General features: G+C 28.3%; 1 protein-coding gene across 2 annotated transcripts in view; it reads left to right on the forward strand.

Annotated features, from left to right (window-relative positions):
- Positions 1-26,018, forward strand: part of LOC107445732 (uncharacterized) — a 101,653-nt gene that overhangs the window by 74,538 nt on the left and 1,097 nt on the right. For both annotated transcript variants that reach the window (XM_016060211.4, XM_016060210.4), the window contains exons 3-9: positions 11,866-12,041; positions 13,362-13,498; positions 15,742-15,895; positions 19,996-20,220; positions 21,866-22,102; positions 24,639-24,767; positions 24,847-25,093. In XM_016060211.4, coding sequence (XP_015915697.1) covers positions 11,866-12,041; positions 13,362-13,498; positions 15,742-15,895; positions 19,996-20,220; positions 21,866-22,102; positions 24,639-24,767; positions 24,847-25,093 — 1,305 coding nt within the window. The remainder of the gene's footprint in view (positions 1-11,865; positions 12,042-13,361; positions 13,499-15,741; positions 15,896-19,995; positions 20,221-21,865; positions 22,103-24,638; positions 24,768-24,846; positions 25,094-26,018) is intronic.

Below are 26,018 nucleotides of genomic sequence, written 5' to 3' on the forward strand. Positions count from 1 at the left end.
AATGCATAATAAATATTCCGTGTGCTCTAATATTAGTAAATAAATTAGCAAGAAAGAAGTAAATGAGTCAGAAAGTTTTTAGGGTAAATATTACAGAAAAATATACAGCAAGGAATAAAAAAGTATGCTTCAAACTATTGGAATATAATAAAATATACCGTGAGTCTGGCCCTATTGGATATCCAAAAAAGGTCGGTGTTTTTTACCGCCATGCTTTGTTAATTCATTATTTAAAATTAATACTAAAATATGGTTTATAATATATGGTAAAATTTGATAAATGAGGTATAATTTGTTTATCTTGTCATGATACTTTAGAGGATGGTAAATAATTCCTATTTCCTTCGTTACATTTACTTTTCAGTCTTGTATTTATACCAAATATTTGTTAATAAGAACAATAATTTTGAAAGCTGCAATTCGCGGTAAATCGTTACCATACAAATGGAAAAATTACCAAATAAATGGTTTGAACTCAGTTTATTTTAGTTTTTATTGTCGGAATTTTTATTATTTTATTTATTTATTTATTTTTCACCAGAAATGTTATTACTATTCAGTACGGTAATTTTGCCAGAATTGTTTTCTACCCGTAATCTTTACGATACTAATATATTTTTACAGTTAATTGTACAAAAAAAATAGGTTAATATTAATAGATGGCAATCGAGGTAATTTACTGTGACGTCAAGAATAGTTTTTTGGACTTAAAACCGTCTACAATGCACAGCAGAATGGCATGTTGGTTTTTTAATCGGGAATGAATCATGCTTCTCATTTCTTTATTCACATTTTTTCTGTTACAAAGTTTTACAAAAAAAAGGAAAAAATATTTAAGTTAAAAATTACTGACATTTCATTGAATTCTTTTTAATGTAAATTTCCAGGTTCTTTTTTCATTGTAAGGAGCGGGTACTCAAATTTCAAGAAACTTTCTTCGTTTTAATAAATTCGTTAAACTCCAAGCGAGCATTTTGTCAAGGAAACGAAATAACTCTCCGAGAAAACGAATTTCGTCAGAAGTAAAGAAATATTTCGTCATTATAGTTTTTTTCCAAAAGAAAAATTAAACATTTAGAATAAAAAAAGAAAAATTTAAACATTTGTAATGCCTCCTGGTATTGAACGAGTGGTAATGTTAATCACTTTTCCGAATTTCACATACAGGTGCCGGAAATGGGATTTGATCTCGGGATCTTCCCGGTATCAAACCAACTCCTGGACCATCATACAGTCGGTCGGCTTCATTTCATCGTTCTAGTTTCGATCGTTTAGTTTTCTTCCTAGTTAACAATTTCGCACAATGCACAGAGATGAGGACCAGAGATGAGAAAATATTTTGTCACATATTTGAGAGTTCGCTTTTAGTCAAAAATCACGTGATTGCGTGACGAAATGATTCTCAAAATAAATTAAATATACTTCAAAGATTGCTGAATCATCAAAAGTGAGTTTTATTTATGAGAGAGTACAGTGCAAAAGTTAAAAAATGAATTGTAAAGTTTAAAGTTATTAACAATAAACTTAGAAAAACAAATTACTCTATGATCGAAAACAAGAATGTTCGTCAATTTTTTTTTAAATAAAACTGTTTATCCGATATATTTTACTTTAGTATTTGCACCAGCAATTAAAGGCGGTGTTTAAATCATTGCTTGCAATTATTACCACTTCATATCACTTGGATCAACTCGTTAGTTAACATTCATTTTTACCAATACTAATTTGTTAGGTTTTTCCGTAGAACGAAAATTACAAAAAAGCGTTACGCATTGTTAGAGATAAACAATAGGCTAAGAAAAAATACATTATGACTAAACATAAAATCATAACAAATAAAAATGTTTGTATTTTTTTTTAAAGATTTGTGCCTTAAAATTATTTGTTTACTATATCTCACGTTAAATTTAAACAAACTGGATCTCTACAAGTGTCGTCTTCGTTGGCAAATCCTAGCATTTGTCGATTTAGAAACCAATAGAGTTCGAAACTCATGCATGACGTCGCTTTTGGGTTCCAATTAAATCTAATTTTAATCGCATAATTAGGCATAATTACTTCACTTCTTCTCGAATTGCAAGAGCCCAATTTTTAAAGGTGTGGTTTAAATCATTGTCTAACGACGCCACTTCATTTCCCTTGTATTAACCTCCTTGTTCGTATATTTTCTCAATATTTTTAAATGGTTATATAGTGGGTAAATTTAAAACGTAAAACAATGTAAATTAAAAACAATAAAACTAGAAAAATATACATTGTGATCAAAAACAAAATTGCAAAAAATAAAAATTTTCGTCAGTTTTTAGTGAAGTATGGCTCATGATGACGTTTAACCAATGTTTAAAGGCGTTGTCTAAATCATTGTTTAACGACACCACTTCATTTCTCTTGTATTAACCTCCTTGTTCGTATATTTTCTCAATATTTTTAAACGGTTTTTATATAGTGGGTAAATTTAAAACGTAAGACAATGTAAATTAAAAACAATAAAACTAGAAAAATATACATTGTGATCAAAAACAAAATTGCAAAAAATAAAAATTTTCGTCAGTTTTTAGTGAAGTATGCCTCATGATGACGTTTAACCAATGCTTAAAGGCGTTGTCTAAATCATTGTTTAACGACACCACTTCATTTCTCTTGTATTAATCTCCTTGTTCGTATATTTTCTCAATATTTTTAAACGGTTTTTATATAGGGGGTAAATTTAAAACGTAAGACAATGTAAATTAAAAACAATAAAGCTAGAAAAATATACATTGTGATCAAAAACAAAATTGCAAAAAATAAAAATTTTCGTCAGTTTTTAGTGAAGTATGCCTCATGATGACGTTTAACCAATGTTTAAAGGCGTTATCTAAATCATTGTTTAACGACACCACTTCATTTCTCTTGTATTCACCTCCTTGTTCGTATATTTTCTCAATATTTTTAAACGGTTTTTGTATAGTAGGTAAATTTAAAACGTAAGACAATGTAAATTAAAAACAATAAAGCTAGAAAAATATACATTGTGATCAAAAACAAAATTGCAAAAAATAAATATTTTCGTTAGTTTTTAGTGAAGTATGCCTCACGATGACGTTTAGCCAATGTTTAAAGGCGTTGTCTAAATCATTGTCTAACGACACCACTTCATTTCCCTTGGATTAACTCTTCCTTCCAGTATATTACTTTAACATCCATTTTCCCAATACTTTTTGTTAGGTTCCCGGCGTTTGTGGCAGCAACTTAATCAAGTTTGTGCTTCGTTCGGAAATAAATTTTGAAGGCATCATTATCGTCTGGGGTGAAGTTTTTTTAAAACTAGTTTTAACGACTATTGGGTATCATATTTCACTGCACATCTAAATTGTAGTAGTTACTCTCTGTTCCCTGTAATTGAACGAGTCTGTTAAATCTGATCGATTAATTTTAACGACGAAAAAATTTTATCCATAATTACCTTTTTATATAATCCGTAAATATGTTTCAAAAAAGTGCGGCTCTTGGTTTTTTGGAGCCTTATATCTTAATTGAGATTTTCAATGACGTAATTAGCTAATCGGAAAGGTAATTAAACTAAAAAATGGATATTGTTTTTCTTCTTTCATTTATCGAAATTTCTTACTTTTCTGTTTGATTGGGCTTTTAAGAAATTTGCTATTTTTCAGAGCAAATGCAAATGCTTTTAACTGTTAAATAAATAATCCGAAGAAACTATAGCGGTACAATATGACTTGATTAAAAAGCATTATTTGCTTTAAATATTTAATCGAGTAATATTCTTAACTGTTTAACGTAGTTTATATGAATAGCAAATAGAAATAATTTTTTGTGCTTTTAAAAAATATACAGATTGTTCATTTAACTAACTAGTTGTACGTGATTTTAGCTACAATTTAGGATTTATATTGACTTGAATATGAAGTTGTGAATACTTTCATAATCAACCAAATATTTTATTTTATAACCAACATTAGGCAACTAACCCATTTTTGGGTTTACAAATATCAATGTTCGACTCTATACCCTGGTAAACTCAAATCCAATCTGGAAGATAGGGACAAACTAGCCTCCCTGAAGGACTTTTTGATGAAACTAACTAGCATTAGCGTTACACAGAGAAGAAAACAACATAACCTCCCATGGTTAGCCCAATGGAGAGGGGATTCCAATCTTGAAATCAACTACCAATGGGTTTGTTTTACGTCTGCAATGGGGTTGGTGGGATTTAGGCGCATAATTTCATTCGTCTCTTAAGTGATTCAAAATTGAATCACTTCATTGATAGATGAGCCCTCTATTCTTAGAGTCAACGCCGCTCAACAAAAATTACAAAAAAATAATAATTTAATAATGTTATGAAATTTTTTTAAAAATTATTTTAACTGGTATCGTCTAAGTGTCATTTTTTATGGGCTTCAAGTCATTTTAGTTATCCTAAGTGGTATATTTCGATTAGCATAGCGCCTGTTTGTTAACATATTCTAATAAAAGCTCTTGAGTAGTTAACAACTTTATGAGATGCTTAAAGCTTGCTAAATTTGCTACACTACCTTTCAGAATTCATCTCTTTATGACCTTTATTGTATTGCTCTGTTTGGATTAATTTTGTTACATTATTGAATTTCTACTATTCTGAGACATCGCAATGATGATGCTACTTTTTATAGTTATAAAGCATCTGTCTAATTCTTTTAATTATTTGGTTTTTTCTTTTATTTTCAACAACTTTATGAGATGCTTAAAGTTTGCTAAATTTGCTACACTACCTTTCAGAATTCATCTCTTTATGACCTTTATTGTATTGCTCTGTTTGGATTAATTTTTTTACATTATTGAATTTCTACTATTCTAAGACATCGCAATGATGGTGCTACTTTTTACAGTTATAAAGCATCTGTTTAATTCTTTTAATTATTTGGTTTTTTCTTTTATTTTCAACATTAATTTTCAACAACTTTATGAGATGCTTAAAATTTGCAAAATTTGCTACACTACCTTTCAGAATTCATCTCTTTATGACCTTTATTGTATTGCTCTGTTTAGATTAATTTTGCTACATTATTGAATTTCTACTATTCTGAGACATCGCAATGATGATGCTACTTTTTATAGTTATAAAGCATCTGTCTAATTCTTTTAATTATTTGGTTTTTTCTTTCATTTTCAACATTAATTTTCAACAACTTTATGAGATGCTTAAAATTTGCAAAATTTGCTACACTACCTTTCAGAATTCATCTCTTTATGACCTTTATTGTATTGCTCTGTTTGGATTAATTTTGCTACATTATTGAATTTCTACTATTCTGAGACATCGCAATGATGATGCTACTTTTTATAGTTATAAAGCATCTGTCTAATTCTTTTAATTATTTGGTTTTTTTCTTTTATTTTCAACATTAATTTTCAACATTCCTGAATATTTCGTAGAATAAATAATATTATTAGTATTATGGCGGTGATCACCATTACTAATATTTTAGTGGTAGTTAAAGTATCATCATTGACTTTTGGCAGTAACATATATATCTTAATTTGAAAGTAATATAATGATAATTATCTCGAAGAAATGAATAAAATTTTTTAAGTAAAAATTTGAATTATTAAGCAAATATTAGTAGACTAAAAATGGCGACAATTAAAATATAAAAATAATAAAGATAAGAAATCCTTTAAAGGGATCAGGATAACATTCTCCACATTGAGAACTTTCAGTTGAGATTAATATTCAACGATTGGGACTGGAAGGCCTAAACGGGCACCCCCAGTAGCCCCAAATTCGAATTTGAACGTGAATTGATTTGTTCCCAACGGACAGTTAGGAGCATGGGGAAGAGATCTAGCGTTGGAGAATTATCGAAAGATAACATCGCCAAAAATAAAGCCAACTCCCTATTTGCAATCGCGAGTCGCCAACAAGATTGTGAGAATTAGTATAATCATGTAACTGAGACATATTTGTGGTAAGAAAGAAAGAACAAAGAGTTATAAATGGATTTTTCTTCTCGATTAGGCGCGACAGTGAAAAAATCAATCTACTTTAGTATTGAAATGAAAAGCTAGCCGTTACATTGATCGATAAGAAAAGAAAAAAATATTTTATGTTTGCGTTTTATAAATTTTAATAAAAATTAACTATTTAACTTAATTTAATTAAAATTCGATTAGGAATGATTAAAAAATGAGTTTAAGAAATTAAAGAAATTTTAGAAGCTAGGAAATATATATATAAAATATATCTGTGTAATACCTATTGTATTATCACAATTAGTATTTCTCTTCACTAAGAAAGAAAGTATATTAGTAAAAACCGTAAGTAAAGTACAAAATAATAAAAAAATTTAACGTATTTTTAGCTCAGTAATTTTTGCTAAACCATTTTTTTGAGGATTTTGGTAAAATTAACAATAAAATATGGTTTAATATGTGATAAAATTTGGAAAAGTGGTAAAATTTGTTATGTATGGTAAGTTAAAGCATGATATAATAACCATTTATTCGGTCAAATTTACTTCCTTCAGATTTGTATTTTTTTCTAAATGATATTATGTACATATCTATGTACATATTATCTGGTTTACAAAATATTAGTAGTAAGAACTATTATTTTTTAAACCAGAATTTCCGGTAAACTGTTACCATATGATAAGAAAAATAATACCAATTGAATGGTTTAAACACCGTATATTTTGGTTATATTAACCAGAATTATCAGTCATATTTAAACAGAAATGTCATTATCATACTGTATGGTTATTTCAGCAGAAATTTTTCTCCATGTTACAATAACATTTTTTTGATATTTGGTTTAGAAAATCAAAGGCAAATGCTAGTAAAAATATTTGTAATTTATATTGATAAATGCATGTAATAATAATTATATATATTAGTAAATATATAAAATAATGTTTTCTGTTTTAACTTCATATAGTGCTAAATTGAAAGTCTTTTTAGAAAAAAATATCGATTATATTAAAATTAAGATGCATTAAAACTTGTTTTAGTGTTTTTTTTATAAGTGTTTCAGAGTGTCCAGACATTGTTTGTTATTCAATTTACCGAAGGATATTTCATTTCTTTGACGCAATAGAAGCAAACAAATTAATACTTCTAAAGATGGGAAAAAAAGGAAATTAAATACACGGTTATTACTACCCGAAGAAAATGCGAAGAAAAAGTAATGACCTTTTTTTGTCAGTCTTGATTAAGACTCTGCATTGGTTTTTCGAGGGAAAATATAACAAGACACATTTTATTTTGCGAGATTAAATCTGCAGCTATGGTTTCGGGAAAAATCTTTTCGTCATTTATTCCGAGTTTTTATTTCCTAAGGCAAAATAAATTTTAAACAATGTTAATGTGTTAACAGGTTAATGTGCTAACCATCATGTGTTTAGTGAGATTAAATCTGCAGTTATGATCCCGAGAAAAACTTCTATGTCTTTTTTTCGAATTTTTATTGCCTGAGACAAAATAAATAATGAACAATGCTAATGTACTAACATGTCAATGTGTTGAACATCACGTGCTTTGTGAGATTGAATCTGTAGCTATAATGTTGACAAAAATCTTCGTCTTTTATACCGAGTTCTTATTACCGAAGACACGAACAATGTTCTTGTGCTGGCTTGTCAATATATTACACGTGTTTTCTGAGATAAAATCTGAAGCTATGATGTCCTCCTTTTATCTTTTATTTTTAGTTTTTATTGCCTTAAGTCAAAATAAATTTTGATCATAGTTAATATGCTAATATATCAATATGCGAACATTCCCATTATATTCAAAACAAAATTTGCAAATCAAAATCAATCAAATGTCAAATCGAAATTGGAAAACTTCTTTTCTAACAATGTTATTTAATTTAAAGTATGAGAATTTTAAAAAAAATATTTCATCAAAAATCAAATTTTGTGGGTAGATAAATTTTAAATAATATTTTAACAATAATATGATTAATTCAAAACATGAAAACAAGTTTTGAATCATTTCGGACATTTCGAGATAGTTTATTAAACTGTTTAATTCAATTTAATAATTGAAGTAAAATAATTCTTAAATATGTAAAAATTGACTTTTAACTACTTTTTTTTCTTTCTTAAAATTTTACTACTATTTTTCGGTTTTTGATTTTATTGAATAAATTATTAGAAAATAATAAAATCAGATTTATAAAATTTTGTTTATTTTATAAACTTGCTTAGAATTTTAATTTGTTTCATAACTTTAACTAAAGTCAAATTAAAGTATGGATATAATGGAACATAAATAAATGGATGATAATATGGTACAATTTACCACATTTCTAGTTCTTAGAGAATACTTAAAAGCTCGGTAATTTTTACCAAAATGTTTTGTTCATGATTTTGGTAAAATTAACAATTAATTATGGTTTTATATAAAATGCGATAAAATTTTTTGAATGTAATAAAATGTGGAAATTTTATCATGATAAATTAGAGCATATTACAAAAACGGTTTTTATCGTGGTTTATGCTTATTTTACAAGAAATATCATTACAATACAGAATTTTTTTTCTCCGTAATACATTTAATAGAAATAATTCCACATAATTGAACAACATAACTCAATCCAGCCCCACAACTGAGCAACTTAACTCAAAAATGTTAGATGTTAATATTTTTCAGTTACATAGCATTTTTTCCCATAAATTTGATTAGAAAATAAAATAAAAGAGCCCGAAATATTATAACTCTGTAAGGAATACAACAAAGAAGTTTCAGCAAATAGTGGTACAAGTTACTGTCTATGTTGTACTTTCAACCATGCTTGTTTTTCAATAAAAACTTATTTTTTCCCTGAAAAGTACTGCAGTATTTGCTCAAAACAATTTTAATGAAACAAAACTATAATGGATTTTTTTCATCAAAATTCTAAGTTGATTGTCTATAACATTTATCATAAATCGAGGTTAAAATTGGTGCAAGGTTTAACATTCAACATACTTCAACTAATTAAAAAAATGAACTAAATAACAATCAAATTAACCTAAAGTAACACATAAAATGCTTCCATATTTAATTACTCAACCCCTTTATAAACTATTTGTTTCAATGATATTACGTTAAATTACTTTGGGAATGAGAGTAAATCATAATAAAAAATTCATTTAGCTAATAACATTTAGGTTACAATTACTAATTTGATTGAGTTAATTTTGTTTGGTGAGAAAGTGGGTAGTATATTCGAAATTTAACCTATTCTAAAGAATCGACTCCACAAACTTCTGTGCATATAGATTACCGAATTAATAAATTCTGTATTTATAACAACAAATAAGCTTGTTAAGAAATGATCAAATGAACGAGTGCATAACTAACAAAGGAAAATATCTTACCTTTACTAACAGCTAACAAAGTAATGCAATGCAGATATTAACAAATTTTATCATTGCTTCTTTGTCTTTTGAAGTTATCTGCAAATTGCCGCACATGAAAATATATTCCTATCGGCATTTAAAAATAATTAAGTACATGGGAAGAACACCTCCCATGGCTTTATATATGGTTAACTTATTATTTATTTATATTTTGCTATGGAAAAAAATTTTAAATTTTAAATTTTGTCAAGGAAATTTAATAAAGGTCATAGAATTTCCCCGAAACTAGCTATGTAGTTAAATATGCATTTGGTAAAACTATTCATAAAATGCTTAAAAACACATTATCAACCTAAAGGGATCTTTTGCCTACTTCAAAGTAAGAATGGAGTTTTTTAATTTTGTCTTATATAAAAGATCAATTTTTCAATAACAGTTTTGGCATGTTTTATAAAAAAAGATATTTTTTCAATAATTGATTCAGAAAATGAGAATTAAATTAATTTCTCTTTTTTCAGTTCTAAAAAGTGAGTATTTTTAGATTTTTTTATTAAAAAAATGCTTATAAAGACACTTTCTGTGTTAAAAAATATTTTGTAATGGAAGTGATATGTTTTCTAATAAAACTTAAAAATATTGAAATAATAAAATAGTTTTAAAAAAGTAATAGAACTGCAATCTAATTTTTGAAACACTTATACACGCTTGGGCTACTCACTTTACGCAAATTTTATTTTATACAAGTACTTTTTTCTCAACGAATATAGCTCACGAAATTTCCACTTTATCATGAAAAGATCATATAAACATTACTTGTATAACATAATTTTTTAAAATAGATATTTTTTAACTTATAGAGAAACTTAAAATGAATTGCATCTCTAGAGGAATCAACGACGTGAAAGAAGTTAAAAATCAAAATTCAGTTAAAAAAGTTAAGTAGTTTGAAAAACCTGAAGTACAGGAAATCGAAACAAAATAGGAGTTTAAAAATCAGGTATTCTCTTTGAAAACGATAGCTTTTTTGAATTTCAAGTAGGAAGTTTTTTAAGCCTTAAACGGAAAAAAAGTTTTTCGGTCATTTTTTTTTAAAGATTTAAAAAATTCCTGTTTATTATGTTTATTTCTACGCAGAAAAAAGAAACAAATTATCCATGCGAGGTAGAGGCAAACATGTTTATTTCTGTTAAAATACATTCTGAAATTTTTCTAAAAAATTTAACAGCTTTGTTAACTAATACTATTATTTAAGTAGAGATTATTATTATTTTTTTTGATGAAGATTAACTTCTAATGTCAGGTAGTCAATAAAGTGAGACATTTTTTTTAATATAGCAGAAAGAAACTTTAAAAATCAGTATCTTAAGCATAAGCTTCCGTGTTTAATAATTTGAGCTACTGAGATTAGTAAAATTAATTATTAAAACAAAGCATCTTCCTCTTTTAAAAAATATAAAATTTTTGTTATTGTTTGACCAATACAAAATTTAATTATTTCCTTATTAAAAGAAGATAATTTTCACTTATATTCAAAAGCAATTTTATCTAGAGAATATTGGTTTATATTAGAGATTGAAGATAAATTGTTCCGAAATGTTTTGAAAAGCCTTGTTGAAAACGAAAGGCATTTATAAGAAAAATTATCCGATTGCCTTAATGATTTTTTTCTTAATTAGTGTATTTTATTTGGATTTTAAAAATAAAATACACTATATTTGAATCCATTTTGGTTTTTATAAATCGCACGGTGAAAAAAATTTTGGCAAAATTTTTGTAATGTACAGTAATTACATTTCTGGAAAAAGAATAAAAAATTCTGCTAATGGAAAGTTAAACATGCAGTATTTAAATAATTTATTTAATAATTTTTTCATTCAGAAGGTAACGGTTTGGCGGAAATTGTGGATTTTGAAATTATAGCTTAAATATATCAAATATATTGAAAAAAAACACGATCAAATATCTAATTTTAAGCAATTTACATGTAAAAATTGCAGCACTCATAATATTTACAGATAAGAAAAAGTTAATAAATTTAAAGAATCATGATGATTCGAGCCCGGTGAAAAAACTCGAGTAAAATTACCGTACTGTATTGTAATGACATTTCTGGTAAAAATAAATCACAACATTTGCTTAATTTTATTACATATTATACAGCATATAGCTTATTATAATATTTTGTCAATTTTACTGAAATCATTACCAAAGCATTTCGTTAGAAATTGACGAGCTTTATGGACTTTCCATCGAGCCCGTAAGCACGGTTAATATATGTTATCGTATTCTGGTACTTTTGACCATGCCCCTTTTTCAGAGCGATAATTATTGTAACAATAAACTTTCAACCTTAATTATTGAACTTAACAAAACAATTTTAAATTTTTTTTTCTCATTTGCATTTAAAAGTCAAACATGATGCATAATGCAATTGAGTAAAAGGACAGGAATAAATATCAGAAAAAAGGCTAGAGGATCCTTTTCTTTATGCAATAGTTATACTTGTGTTTTAACTAATCTTTTCTTGTCTCTTTAGGTTATTCATAGATCTATATGATACGTCAGATAATGGCACAAGTAAGATCTCTTTGTTGAGCCGCCCTGAATCTTCCATGTGTGATAACAATCATCATAAAACATTGTTAAGCGTAGATTCAAGAAACATGACCTTAAGGGATGACGTATTACAGCCTGGGGAATTGAATGCATTTGGTAAGAAATGTCTATTGATAGCCAATTATTTGCATTTCATTATTTTTAAGTATGGCATAATTGCAAACCTTTTACAGAATTTCAAATTACAAATATTGTCATACGTGTTTATTAAAAATTGTGATTTTACGAGACAAATAGATGAACAACTGAGTCATATGTCTGCATAATGATACAAATGCTCGTTTTCTAAAATTTATGACAAGCAAAACTACTTCAGGTTGTGATCGAGAATCCGTTCTTACTTTATAATGTAATATAATATAATATAATATAATATAATATAATATAATATAATATAATATAATATAATATAATATAATATAATATAATATAATATAATATAATATAATAGAGTACTGTAGTGTTCTGTATTGTATTGTATTGTATTGTATAGTATTATATTATATTATATTATATTATATTATATTATATTATATTATATTATATTATATTATATTATATTATATTATATTATATTATATTATATTATATTATATTATATTATATTATATTATAATACCGTCATTGAACAGTCGATACAATTTTTTGGGATTATGACTACTAATGATCAACTCCGTAGCCTTGTAATCTTCAACCCAATCCAGAAGACAAGGGAACACCTGGATCAATCATTGGGAGAAATTGCCTTCATGGAGAGCTGTTTGATGAAACTAACCCACATGTCCGTTACATGGAGAGGAAAACCACAAAAACCACTTACGATCAGCCTGATGGTAAGGAGACTCTAACCCATGATCCGTCTTCCATTGAGGATATTTTACGTCAGCACTGTGGTCGGCGCAAGCTGGATGCTGAATTCGTATTGACCAGCCATCGCAGATATTCGAATCTGGTTAACCATATTGGATGGTGAACACTCTATCCCCTGAGCCATCATGGCTCAACATTCCATTAGTCAATAGTTAAAATTTAAAATATCAATGATTCTGGAAAGTTGCAACAAGCACTGATGTATTTACTTCATTCATGAGTTATTTTCGCCAATAAAAGGCACAAATGTTTTTAGGTATGTAATAAAGATAATTATTATTCTTATAAGAAGATTTACATAAATCGGTCTGCAAAGCAGTGGGTACTATGTAAAGTTCCATTTAAAAAAAACTATAATTTTAGCTCCAGTTAAGAAATTTTACGATTCCATTGATTTACATAAAATATATAGATTGTGCACAAAACGATTCAATACATTTATATCGATATGTGAATTCTATAGCGATAAATTTTTAAAGTTGGGAATTTTTCTTCGGCGATATCCACTGATACAATACTAATTAAAAAAATATTTTGTACTTCCAGTCCACTTCTCTGACGAAGGTTTAGAATGCGACATATTGTGGAGTCTTCAGATCAAAATACAGGAACACGAATGCTCTAAAAGCAAAGATCAATCTTTGTGCTCTGGAAAAGGTTTCTGTGATAATTTTTCCAACACGGTAAGAATAATTGTTTTTTCATATAAATTATTTAACATGCTATAAATTATGCAAATTTAAAGATGGGAATAGCATTTGCAACACATATGAGACAGTGTATGCAGTAGCATAAATCCAGAATTTGTGAAATTCAAAATATATTTAAAATTTCTCTAAAACCGTTTTTAAAATTTTCCCAAAACATTTGTATTTAATCAATTAAACGCAGAGATTTTTCTTTTCCAATAGCTGCTGTAAACGGTAGTCATGCATAATTCTATTTATTAAAAATAATTGACTATGTGTTTATTTTCTGTTACAACAGATGCCTAAACTCGTCGATGAAAATTAATGAAATTTACTGATAATTTGTAAAATATAAGCTGATTTTTAAATCAGAATTGCATAAAGAGTTTTTTAATCTGATGGATATTTTTGATTTCGGCATACATTTTGAGAAAAAAAAATTGAGTTATAATTATTTACATTGTAATTAATCAATTTTCTTTATAATTCCATTTCGAATATAGTTTTTTAAAAACTTCTACTTTACATTAGAATAGTTGCACATTTAACTAACTAAGCAATCTTTAAATAAATTAAACAATTTTAAAAATATTTGAAATATGATTTTGAATAGTCCTAAAAGTGGATTTAAAAATAAAATTGAGGATAGAAACGAATATAAACGCATATTTTTAGGCATTCAATTTATTTTGTTAAAATTATAATACACTCTACACAAAAAACTCACTTAACTTCATTTTGAGCTTAAAATGACAAAATATTTTGGGAATAATTAACTATAGCAAAATTTAATTTACAAACTAAATTTTTCTATAATTAATGCAAATGTAAACTATTTAATTATGATAGAGTTATAGTTGAGTTATTAAAATGTCTGCATTGTGTTGAAACAAGCTAGGTTAAAGAGATTTTTAGCCATACTATAATTTAAAATTGATACTTTTGATGTTAAATCTCCTACTCTTTTGTTATTAAAATATTTGTTTTTCTTTTTAATTTTCTATTCAAAGAAGGTAGTTCAGTTTATAGTTGAATTTAAATCAACTTATATCTTCTCTCAAATTATTTTAAATCTTCTTTACGGTTCAAATGTACAAAAATGTTTACTAAATTATTTCCGAATGTTTAATAAATTTTTTTCGACTAAGAAAATCATTAGTATAAATATAACATCGTCGTGCAACGAATTATACTTTTTGCAGGGGCGTGAATATTCAAATGTCATAATTTTTGTATATATAGAAATCTTGCTTCATCACGCGAGATTGTTTACTGAATTAGAAATTCCGTAAAAATACATATGTCTAAACATATAACTGTAAATAAAGAAAAATAAGTCTTCAGTGTTAAGTGAAAAGTATTAAACTTCTTATCTATTACTACGCATCGATATTATTTTAGTTACAAATCAAATAACTTATGTTTAGATAAAACTACTTTTCTTGAATTTCATATCATAAAAGTTTTATATCGAATATGCATTAAATCAAATCAAAAAAATTTTTTTTTATTCAGAAATATTATGTTAATACCCGTTTACTCGTTTAAAAATTTTAGATTTATTTAGTTTTGGTTCGTTTATTTAGTTTTTGTTCGTTTACTTAGTTTTAGTTCGGTAATGTCTTCATATCATTTTTCTTTGCATGCCTATCCGTTTCATTGCAATAGTATATTAAGATTTCAAAAATAAACATCATTTAAATGTGCATTAAGTTTAAAATTTTTATAATTTGTCAAAGAATTTAAGTGAGTTTACTCGAGTAAAAGATTTTGCAAAGAATACAATATATCAGACGCATATTTCTATTGCAAAATAATTTCCAGGAAAATATTCTTTTTTCACTAATTATTAATTAGTTACGATTGAATTCTTTTAAAGTAATGTCCAACTAATCACAGTAAAGATCAAGTAATTTGATGAACACACCCGACAATCAATGATTCCGTGAATACGACTCTCAATTTCCACTTCACGGAATATCATTATCCTGAACACTCTAAATAATGATCAGCTTGATTGCACTCCTTTTATTCACTTTTAAGGAAACTCTTTAAATAAAAGAAGGCTTAAAAGCTCTAATTCTGCGCCTTTCAAAAACTTCTAACGGGTAATTTCGAACCCTGTTTACTGCTCGATTTCGCCAGTAACTTTACACGTGCCTAAATCCCTATTTTTGTTTCTTTCTCCATTGTCTCTATCTCATTTAATGTCTGCCTTTTTTTTTTATTTTTCCCAGGGGTCTTTTTCGTGTCGTTGCTGTGCTGGATTCGTGGGCAAATATTGCGAAGAAAGGGATGGATGTTACGGCAACCCTTGCCAACATGGAGGATTTTGCGTGGACATTGCCGAGGGACTAGTGGGAACTACTTTTCAATGTCTCTGCCCACATGGTAGGACAAACATGTTTTTTTTCTCTTTTGGGTCGTTTAACCATCTGGTTTTAGTCTGTCTCTGGAGATTAGATTTGCTTAGCTTTGACGGAGAAAACTTTTGACATTCTAGAATAACCAAATTGCTTAAAAAATTGCAGTATTACAGTAATGATCATATTAGTAACAATAATGATAAAAATAAAACAAGGAAAACAATGTTTTTTTATTAAATAAAGCATTTTCTTGATTAAAACTTCATTCGCTTCAAAAATACAGAAATTGGAAAAGACAGTTGACATTTTTCAGGAGCTAAGACATAGGCGCTCATTGTCAAGACTTTCCATACTTGAATTAAATGTCTTTAGATCTCTTGAAATGTTATCAAATGTCTTGAAATAATTCACGAGAATAAAATGTCTTTACATCCCTTGAAATGTTATCAAATGTCTTGAAATAATTATAAAAAAATAATCAAATCAAATAAAAAAATAATCAAATGTCTTGAAATAATTATAAAAAAATAATCAAATCAAATAAAAAAATAATCAAATGTCTTGAAATAATTATAATAATAAAAAATAGGCACCCATTGTCAAGACCATCCAGACTTGAATTAAATGTCTTTACATCTCCTGAAATATTATCAAATGTCTTGAAATAATTCAGGTCTGGCAAACCTTGAAAATGGATGCCAATTTTTGAGTGCTTGAAACATGTTGACTGTTATTTCCAATTTGTATAATCAAGTAATTTTCTATTTGTTTAATCAAATAATATCTTACCGTTTCAGTTTCTGGAGATTTTTTACTTAACTAAATCATTTTCTGTTTGAATTAATTTAGAAACTGAAATATTTTTATGATTACTCACATTTTTGGTGTTGTATCATGAAAACATTTTTTTTAAAACCCTGAATACAAAAATACAAAGATAAATTGATAAATGGTTATATTGATAACAATAATAATAAAAATAAAAATGAAATAGATAAAACAATAAGCTGTGTTTTTTATTGAACAAAAACATTTTTAATTTATTTTAGAATCAAAAATGATTTTATGATTTCTAAGAATCTCTACAAAAATATAACTTGAATTTTTCTTTTTGAGAACTCTTTTAAATTTCTATATGTAAAATCTTACCACTTAGTTACCGAAGTTGTTTTTTTATGACATGAGAGCTCAGAGCTTTTTCATTAAAATAAATATTTGCAACTATTTCATTAAATTTAATATGCAAGGAAATTTTCTTACTTCTTCATAAGAACTGGTGAAAAAATAAACTAACCACCAATTTAAGAATGTATAAATAAATTTACTTTCGAAAAACGGACTTATCTTCGAAGATATTTTAACATTTGTCAAACTGTCAAAAGACTGTTAATAATGTTGGCAAAATAGGTAATTTTAGATGCACATTGAACCATTAAACTGTTGAACTGCTATTAGATGCGTTTAACTTCTAAATGGTATTTTTACTCAATGCTTGCGTACCATTAAAGAAGAAAAAAATGAAGAAAAAAATATCATTAGCTGAAAAGTAGTGCTACGATACCAATTAAAGAATCTAATTTAAATCAAGAACAGAATTTAAAAGACTCCATCAATAACTTTGGTCATAAAAGTTAAGTCAATAACTTTTAAAATTAAATTCTTGGAAACAGATTCAGTTCATAATTCTCCTTTCATTTTCCTAAAGTTAATAATTTCTATTTTAATGGTATTAAAATATTTTCACTTGAAATTAGAGTAAAGATTACATGCGTAAAATTAATTATTTATAGTTATTTAATAAGAGTTTATAATTATAGTTATTTCTTAATAGTTGAATAACAGTTCCTCAGCTTGAGATTGCACACGGAAAAGAAATACTGTACTGTATGCTAAAGACATTTCTCATAAAATACCCGTAATTCTGGTAATAAGTACGTGGTATATAAACCATTCATATGGTAACGGTTAACCAGAATTCCTGGTTTTCAAAATTATAGTTTTTTTATTATACTCTTGGTCAAAATATAAAACTGAAAAGTAAAATTATTGAAAAAAGGGTTTTGCTCTAATGTATCATAATAGAGCTCCTACATTTTAACACACATAATAAATTTTAATACACATTATAAAGCAATGTTTTATTGTTAAATTTACCAAAATTATTACAAAAGTGCTTATGTAAAAATTACGGTATATTTGGTGTTCCCATAAAGCCAAAAATATGGTAAATTTTTCAAAATTCTAGTAGTTTCAACCATACATTTTTCTCAGTGCATATTAAACAGAAAAATGAATGCAAGGTACATACATTTATTTTCGATATCTATATATTTGTTTTAATATTAGTCAAATTTTTATTTCAAATTAAGTAGGTTGCAAATACAATTATTACTCTTCCCCGAAATAACAATTATTTATGTATTTAAGATATTTTTAAATGGGATAATCAATTTATGAATGGCCCTATGTAAAAAAAGAAGATGAAAAAAATTAATCTTTAGACGATATAGAAACTATTTCTCGCTAGTTTATAAACGTCATTTTTCACTCTTTATTATATTGTATTAATTAAAAAAACAGTATGATCTATCTTTTAAGCATTGGTAAAACGAGAAATTAATGGCAAAATAGGTCCATTAAAATGCATATTAAGCCATTAAAATGATTGAAATGTTTTTGTAAAAAAATGGGTTTGATAAATAATGATCATACTAATTTGTTTTATGTCCTGATGGCGTATATTATAACATAATCAATTACAGATGTATACATCATTAAATTAACCTTTACCATATTTATTAAAAGAAACAAATAGCAATTTTTTAAAGCAATTAATCACTCAATTTTTAAAAACAGAAAAAAGCTTCATTTTCTGATAAACCGGGAAATGAAGACGACATTATTTCTAGCTTATTACACTCTTAAATTGTAATATTTGCAGTGGAAGGAATTAGATAATTACATTTTATTTTATTATTCTAATTGGAGCAAACTTAACCATATTATGGCTCAACAATATCCAAAATTTTTAATTTTTTCTTTAATAATTTAAATTTTTCTGAGCATCGTGATGTATGGAAATAAATAATCTAGATGTGTTTGGACAAACATATTAATATTATTGATCAATATATCACTAGAGTTGAAAGATTAATATACATAAATAGACATGCACTAGAATTTTCCATTTATTCGTCACATAAAACATCAAGATCTGAAATATTTATAATTTGCTAGAAACACCTTTTTTTCCAACTACTACGGAAACCAATTTTGTTAGTAGGTGATAGTAAGCTTCCCAAGTACTAATTAGTAAGTACTAATAGGTGAATAGTACTAATTAGTAAGTACTAATAGGTGAATAGTACTAATTAGTAAGTACTAATAGATGAATAGTACTAATTAGTAAATACTAATAGATGAATAGTACTAATTAGTAAGTGCTAATAGGTGAATAGTACTAATTAGTAAGTACTAATAGGTGAATAGTACTAATTAGTAAGTACTAATAGGTAACTGGTACTAATAGTAATTGTACTAATAGGAAGGAGGCCTACGCAATAAGAGTTTCTGACAAAAAACGTTTGTATATTTCTTTTAACTAGTTTTATAGGGGCCATTCATTAAAAATGTCCCACTTTTTTCAGTGCTTTTTACTCTCCTTTTCTTTCTGTCACAAAGTTTCTAACTTTCCATAACATCTAGCCCCCTTGTCACACGTCATGCTATATTAAATCAACATCTGCTAGCTACTTAGAAACAAAACACATGTCATTCCTCATGTCTTGCATGTCAAATTTCACTAAGTGTTTTTACAATGTATAATGATTGGGTGCGTATTTACTTCGACGATAAATTCATGTAAACAAATAATAAAGAAAAAAACATTTAATTTGTAAATTTAAATGGTTTTATTCAAACCAAACCATGAGATTTCACGCATTTTGTTACCCCACTTCTCTAAATTGTGAAAAATCGTAACGATTTAATGAAACCCCTCCCTCCTCTCTAAGCGTGACACTATTTATGTATGGCTAATAAAATTTTTAAATAAAATTTGAAAGATCGAAATTCCAAAACTAGTTCATAAATATTAATTAAATTATATAAAACAATGTTTTCCAGGTTACCGTGGCAGATCTTGTGAAGGAGAGGTGAGCTTGTGCGATCGCAAGCCCTGTCTTAACAATGGAACATGTACTGGAAACCAGACTGAGTATACATGCGAGTGCCCAAAAGGATTTGCAGGAGCTGACTGCGAAACTAATGTGAATGAATGTCTTTCTAACCCTTGTGTTCATGGGGTTTGTGAAGATGGAGACGGAGGATATAAGTGCTACTGCTTACCTGGTGAATATCAATATTTATTTACTGATCACAAAAATACTGTTTCATAATTATTAGTTGTAAAAGTTTTTATTGCTTGGGAAGAGGTTATTTCTGCAAAGTATCAGCCCTCAAAGTAACTTTAAATTATTCTTTTTTGATGAAATTAACCCACTAAGAGATGCACCGAGTCCCTAAACTTCAACTGTACCAAATATTTTGCACGGAGAAGCCACCCTATTTTAAAAGCACATAAGGCTTCCAACAATTCGGCTCCTGACTACTCACCCTCTGTCCTAGCCGTCCTCTGTACTGTCCAGCTTTATTAATAATGAGACCGGTCATTTGTTATATTTGTCGTTGGAAGAGGTGGAAAAGCGGTTTTCTGTAAACCTTAACCCTTACCTACCAAATACTGTAAACATGATTTCTCAAAATTGAGCAAAGATGTGACAAAATAGCTCCGACCCAAATAACAGTTGAATTTGAAAACGTCTTTTATTCAAAATTGAAACAGACTATACTCATTTTTATATTCAAAATTGAAACAGACTGTACTCATTTTTGAGCAAAATACAAAATTTAAAATTGAAGCAGACTATATCCATTTTTGAAAAAAATACACAGGTGAAGAAATGTATGAGAAAGATGTTCGTTGGCTGTCTGACAGATTTTAAGCAACGACCTCCCGGCATGATGCTGGAATCATTATAGCTATACATCCACGTCCAGGGTGTGTTAGGAAGTTTTACACAATGACACAAATAAGAAATTTTTTTGTCTCCGAATATATTCGGGTATCTCGAGTTTATTTTATAACTGTGCGCCACAAAAAATTATTAAGATAATTGATTCCCGAGTTAAAATTTTATTTTTAAAAATTTAATCTGAATTTGTAATATTGAATTATCAATTAATACGTTTTTTCTCAATCCCAGCTTTAGTGTCCATATTACTTAAGAGGACACTTTACCATGACTTGAAATCCTTCATTGAAAATTTTCTTTTACACTCATACGTATTTTGAAACTTAAATTACAGAAAGAGTAAGCTCAGAAAAATATAGAGTAAACCCTGAATTTTTATACATTAAAAAAATTTTTTTTTTTATTTCCAATGGCAGACATGAAAGACAAATTTGTAGCTGAGAACAATATAAAGAAAGAACAAAAAACGGGAACAAGAGCTACAAAAGGAAAGAGTCTATAGGTCTGTAATAATGCATCTCGCCCTCCAATAACGTTCCCACAAGAGCCCAGGAGGAGGAAGTCTCAGATGGTTAGCGTCCATTTCTTCTAGTAGGTTACATAATGGACAAAGGGGGCTTGAAAAGATTTTGATTCTATACAGGTGTTTTGATAAACAGTCATGGCCAGTGGCAAGGCGAAAAAGGGCCACAGATTTTTCTCTTGGCCATGACGGAATATCTTTAATTCCTTCCAACCATTAAAAAATATAAATGTATCAAAATCCAAAGCTGGTAAAATTTCTCAGAATTATGCTCTTAATCTACGGATAATTTGTGTGCACTTGGAAAATATTTTTTCAACGTTTGAAACTTCACGGTTTACTCTTAGTTTACATGAACTCATTGTTCTCTGAATAAATTAACCAAAAGATGGAGATCATCCAGTGTTATTGAGTCCTCTTTAAATTTTCTGTCTTCAAGGTTACGGTGGTGATCATTGCGAGTTTGAGTACGATGAGTGTGATTCAAGCCCATGCATCAACGGAGGAGCTTGTGAAGATTTAGTTGCCGGTTACCGTTGCCACTGTGGACCTGGCTACCAAGGACGTCGCTGTCAGATAAAAGTAGATCTCTGCCAACCCAATCCTTGCCTCTCACCAGCACAATGCGTGGACAGAGGTAACAACTACAGCTGCATCTGCCATCCCGGATACAATGGTAATTTATTATGAATATCAAATAATCTAAACTAGCGGGCTGCGTCCCCTGCTCGCTAACGCTCGCCAACCCCCGAAAATTGCTTCGCAATCTTATGTGGTTTGCCGCTTCGCTCGCTACTAACTTAAGTACATAGCAAATGCACAAAATTCTAAGAATTCAAAACAATCACTCAAATCCATATAACAACTTTTTTTTAAAAAAAAATTACATCTTCATAAGTACTAAGTCATTAAAATAAAATTTGAATTCAAATAAATGACATGTAATTCGTCAAACCTATTAGAAATGCGCTAAAGTATAAAATCTTAAGATAAAATTTCTAAAAACTGATACCTCTTTAAAAAGGTTAAAATTTTGGCGTGAAAAAAAGCGCTTTCGACAAAATACTAAAATAGAGATCTATCGACAAAGACTACTCACTTCTGCCTAGCTTAATAGTATGAGATTGCAGCAGCTGATAGGGTGAATTTCGGAAGAGATCACATTTGGTGAGAATGCTCTCTCTGGTTATTTCAGTTTCCGTTTTTAAAAGCGCTATATGTAGAGCCACCTCAGCTAGATTTGGCATGCGACATTTTTAGCGGCTATCATTGGTCTATTTTCTAGCGTTGCCATTCGGGGAGTTGTAATGAGGTTTTTTTTATCGCCGTGTAATATATATATAGATAATATATAATATAGATAATATAGACATATGGAGAAATATATATATAGATATCAAATTACCCAAATTAATAAAACACGTTGGATTCATTAATTTCATCCACACTTTGAATTAAGTGATCTTTTCTACAATGTTAGGTCTTGTCACCGATATGTAATGTCACCTTGCACAATAAAAATTGTGAAACGGTGCTTAAATTAGCGAATAAATAAGAATCGAGGTTACACCAATAAAAAAGAAATTCAAATAATTCAAAATCAGTTTATGTGTTGAAAAAATTGAAAAGTGTTATTAACTGTTATTTCAATATTCACGTCAAAATTGAAAGTCTCATCAATGACAACAATAATACATTTTATATGACGCTTTTAATCCTAGTTCATAGAAGATATTATAAGGTCTATTATTAAGAGCCTTATTTTGAAAAGATAAGGTTAAATTGCTGAAAAATTTAAGTTTTATTTTTTATCGCAATTCATAAATTGCATGTTTAAAGGAATTCTATTGTTTGGTTAACGAAATGAAAACTTTTAAACATTCTAAATATACGCAAAATATACACAAAAGAAGAAAGTGACCGCCCTGAATAACTATGATCAAGTAATAGGAATTTTACGTACTGAGACTCAATTTAATGGTGTAAGTATTTTAATTAGAAAACGCCGAAATCAATCACAAAAACGTACTTTTCTAAATAGACTTAGCTTTTCTTTTTTCTCACAAAAAATGGGGAGTAACCACAAACTGGAAAATATGGCCCTGATAATTTTGAAACTCTTATTATTAATTTTTGAGTATTTCACAATTAAATGACAGAATTTATATTATAAAGGAAAAGAACATTTTTTCCATCCTTTTTTCCACTTTTTGTATTTATGGAGTTCAACAAAATGGTCAGTAAACGGCTCATATAATGGATTATTGCCGGATACTTTTATTTATACTAAAGCTATAAAAGATAGATAAAAAAGACTTATACTTAAGTTATAGATAGATAGCCATTATTTGAATACTATTTCGAAGAAAAATATTCGCATATCATAACTTACAATTTATTTCCTCGACGAGAAAAAAATACCCTATTAGAGATTAAAATCTAACCTTCCCTTTCAAGGGGGAAAAATTATTCTTAAAAAAGAATTATAATTCCCGAATGATCTTTAACGATTTGAAAAAAACCACCAGCACGGGGACTTGCAGAAACGCAAATTTTAAATCTTATTGAATTTGCTTGGTGTATAGTTGACGCCAGTTTTGGTGCTGATGTAATTTTTTTTCAGTGTATGTATCCACATTTTTTATTTGCATTTTCACCTGCTATTGTTTAATTTATTTATTCAATTTTTATTTTTTATCTATTCAATTTTTATTCTTACAACACTTGCATTCATAGTAAATTTATGGCTTCATTGCAATAACATTTCGTTTAAAAGACATGCACATTTTCAGCTTTGTATCTGTACTAACTCCTTCAAACAATTGTAATTTTGCCAATTTTATATAATTTTTGCTAACTACAGTTGAACTACAGTTTGCTAACTACAGTTTGATAACTACAGTTCTTTTCTTTAAAATTAATATAGTTTACCTCAATACCAAAACTGGCGGCAAATTTACCCCTAAGTGTCAACACTGTGTAATTTGTTGTTGACGTATGCCATTAAGTCAGAGGGGGAGCGATTGTTCTTGTTTTCCAGTGGCGTCATCTATGGCCAAAAATTCGACTTCTGCCACACCTATACGTCACACCCGTTTACTGGGTGAACCCATTCATACATCCTTTCATTCGTCCACAGATCGTAATTAGTGTGTAATTTAAATTAATCTAATGAAAGGTGATATTTCTTAAACTTAACCATTATTTTTAAGGTCCTGGTTGCACCCAGCATTATGATCCTTGTTATCCAAATCCTTGTCAAAATGGTGGAAGCTGTTGGCCAAGTTTAGATTCATATTTCTGCTCTTGCAATCCAGGGTTCACTGGAGATCTATGCGAGGGTGAGTTTGTCACATTTTCAAATGCAGCGCGCACCATCTTTCACATAATTTACCTGTATCTCATTCACTTTATTTGCAGAAGCCATGGTAGCAGCACAACCTTTGCCTAGAACTCTGGAGGATCCTGGGGAGCCAGATGAAGGGGGGCATCACGGTGAAAGTTTAGATCGTTGGCACAATTTGTATCTAGTTGGAACGATGCTGAGTATGGCAGCCGCTCTGGTGGGATTAGTAGCTGTCGTCTGTCACTGCCGTATCAACAAAACTTACCAAAGATTTACTCGAAAAATTGGAAGATCATGTTCTGACTTGAAGCAGCAGAAACTGTGAGTATTTGAATAACAGAAAAATATTTCCTCGTGTTTCATTCATTACGCATGTATTAAAATTAAAATAAAGATTCGGGGCTGTAATAGCTCAGAGGTTAGAGAATTGGACTTAGGTATAGAGAGGGATTTGATCATGAGAATGGTTAGACCCACCGGGTACATACGATATGCGTACTCGAATTAACTGTGAAATTGAAAGTCGTGTGTTTGGTCTCTGGGCAGTACCATGGGTACAGAGATCTGGATAAAATTTCCTTCCCCTTCAGAGCTATGTCTAAATAGAGGAAGTGGCCTCACAATAGAGTATTGCTTCCATCCAACCTTGGGGTTCTGAGCTATGATGTACATTCATTCTTGTAACGTTCTCTTGTCAAACAAAATGCACGCTTTTTCGATTAAATTCGCAAAAATTCAATGGCAGGCGAGCTTGGCTTTTCTAAGTGCCATTCGAAGCAACAGCAACAACAACGAAGGCTATTATTTGCCTTATATTTGATTTTCACATTCCCCATAATTTATAGTTTTGTTTTAGTAGTACTAGAACAAGGAACTAGTACATAGTATTGCTTATAAATAGTAGAAATCAAGTAGTGAATTTAGTCAATTGCCGATTGTTTGTTATTTATTTACTAAATTTAAATCCGACTAAATTACAATCCGTTGTAATTATAAAATTACCCATTTTTAGACGGATTTAAATTTAGTTTATTAAACATATAATAGTAAAAATATTATTTAATGCAAAAAATTTTAACAGTTTTTTCTTTAAAATTTATGCAGCGTAGTTTTGCATTTTTTATTCTTAATGCTCTAAAAACTTCATTTTAAGATTTAATCAGCAAACATAATTATTCAAAGATTTATTTTTAAATAGTACTTTTTTTAAAATTTAGTTGAATTAATTTACAAATAAAGTTTGTGA

Source organism: Parasteatoda tepidariorum, chromosome 2 (genome assembly GCF_982258835.1).
Source record: "Parasteatoda tepidariorum strain Cologne lab strain chromosome 2, Ptep-v5.0, whole genome shotgun sequence".
NCBI classification, from domain to species: Eukaryota; Metazoa; Arthropoda; class Arachnida; order Araneae; family Theridiidae; genus Parasteatoda; species Parasteatoda tepidariorum.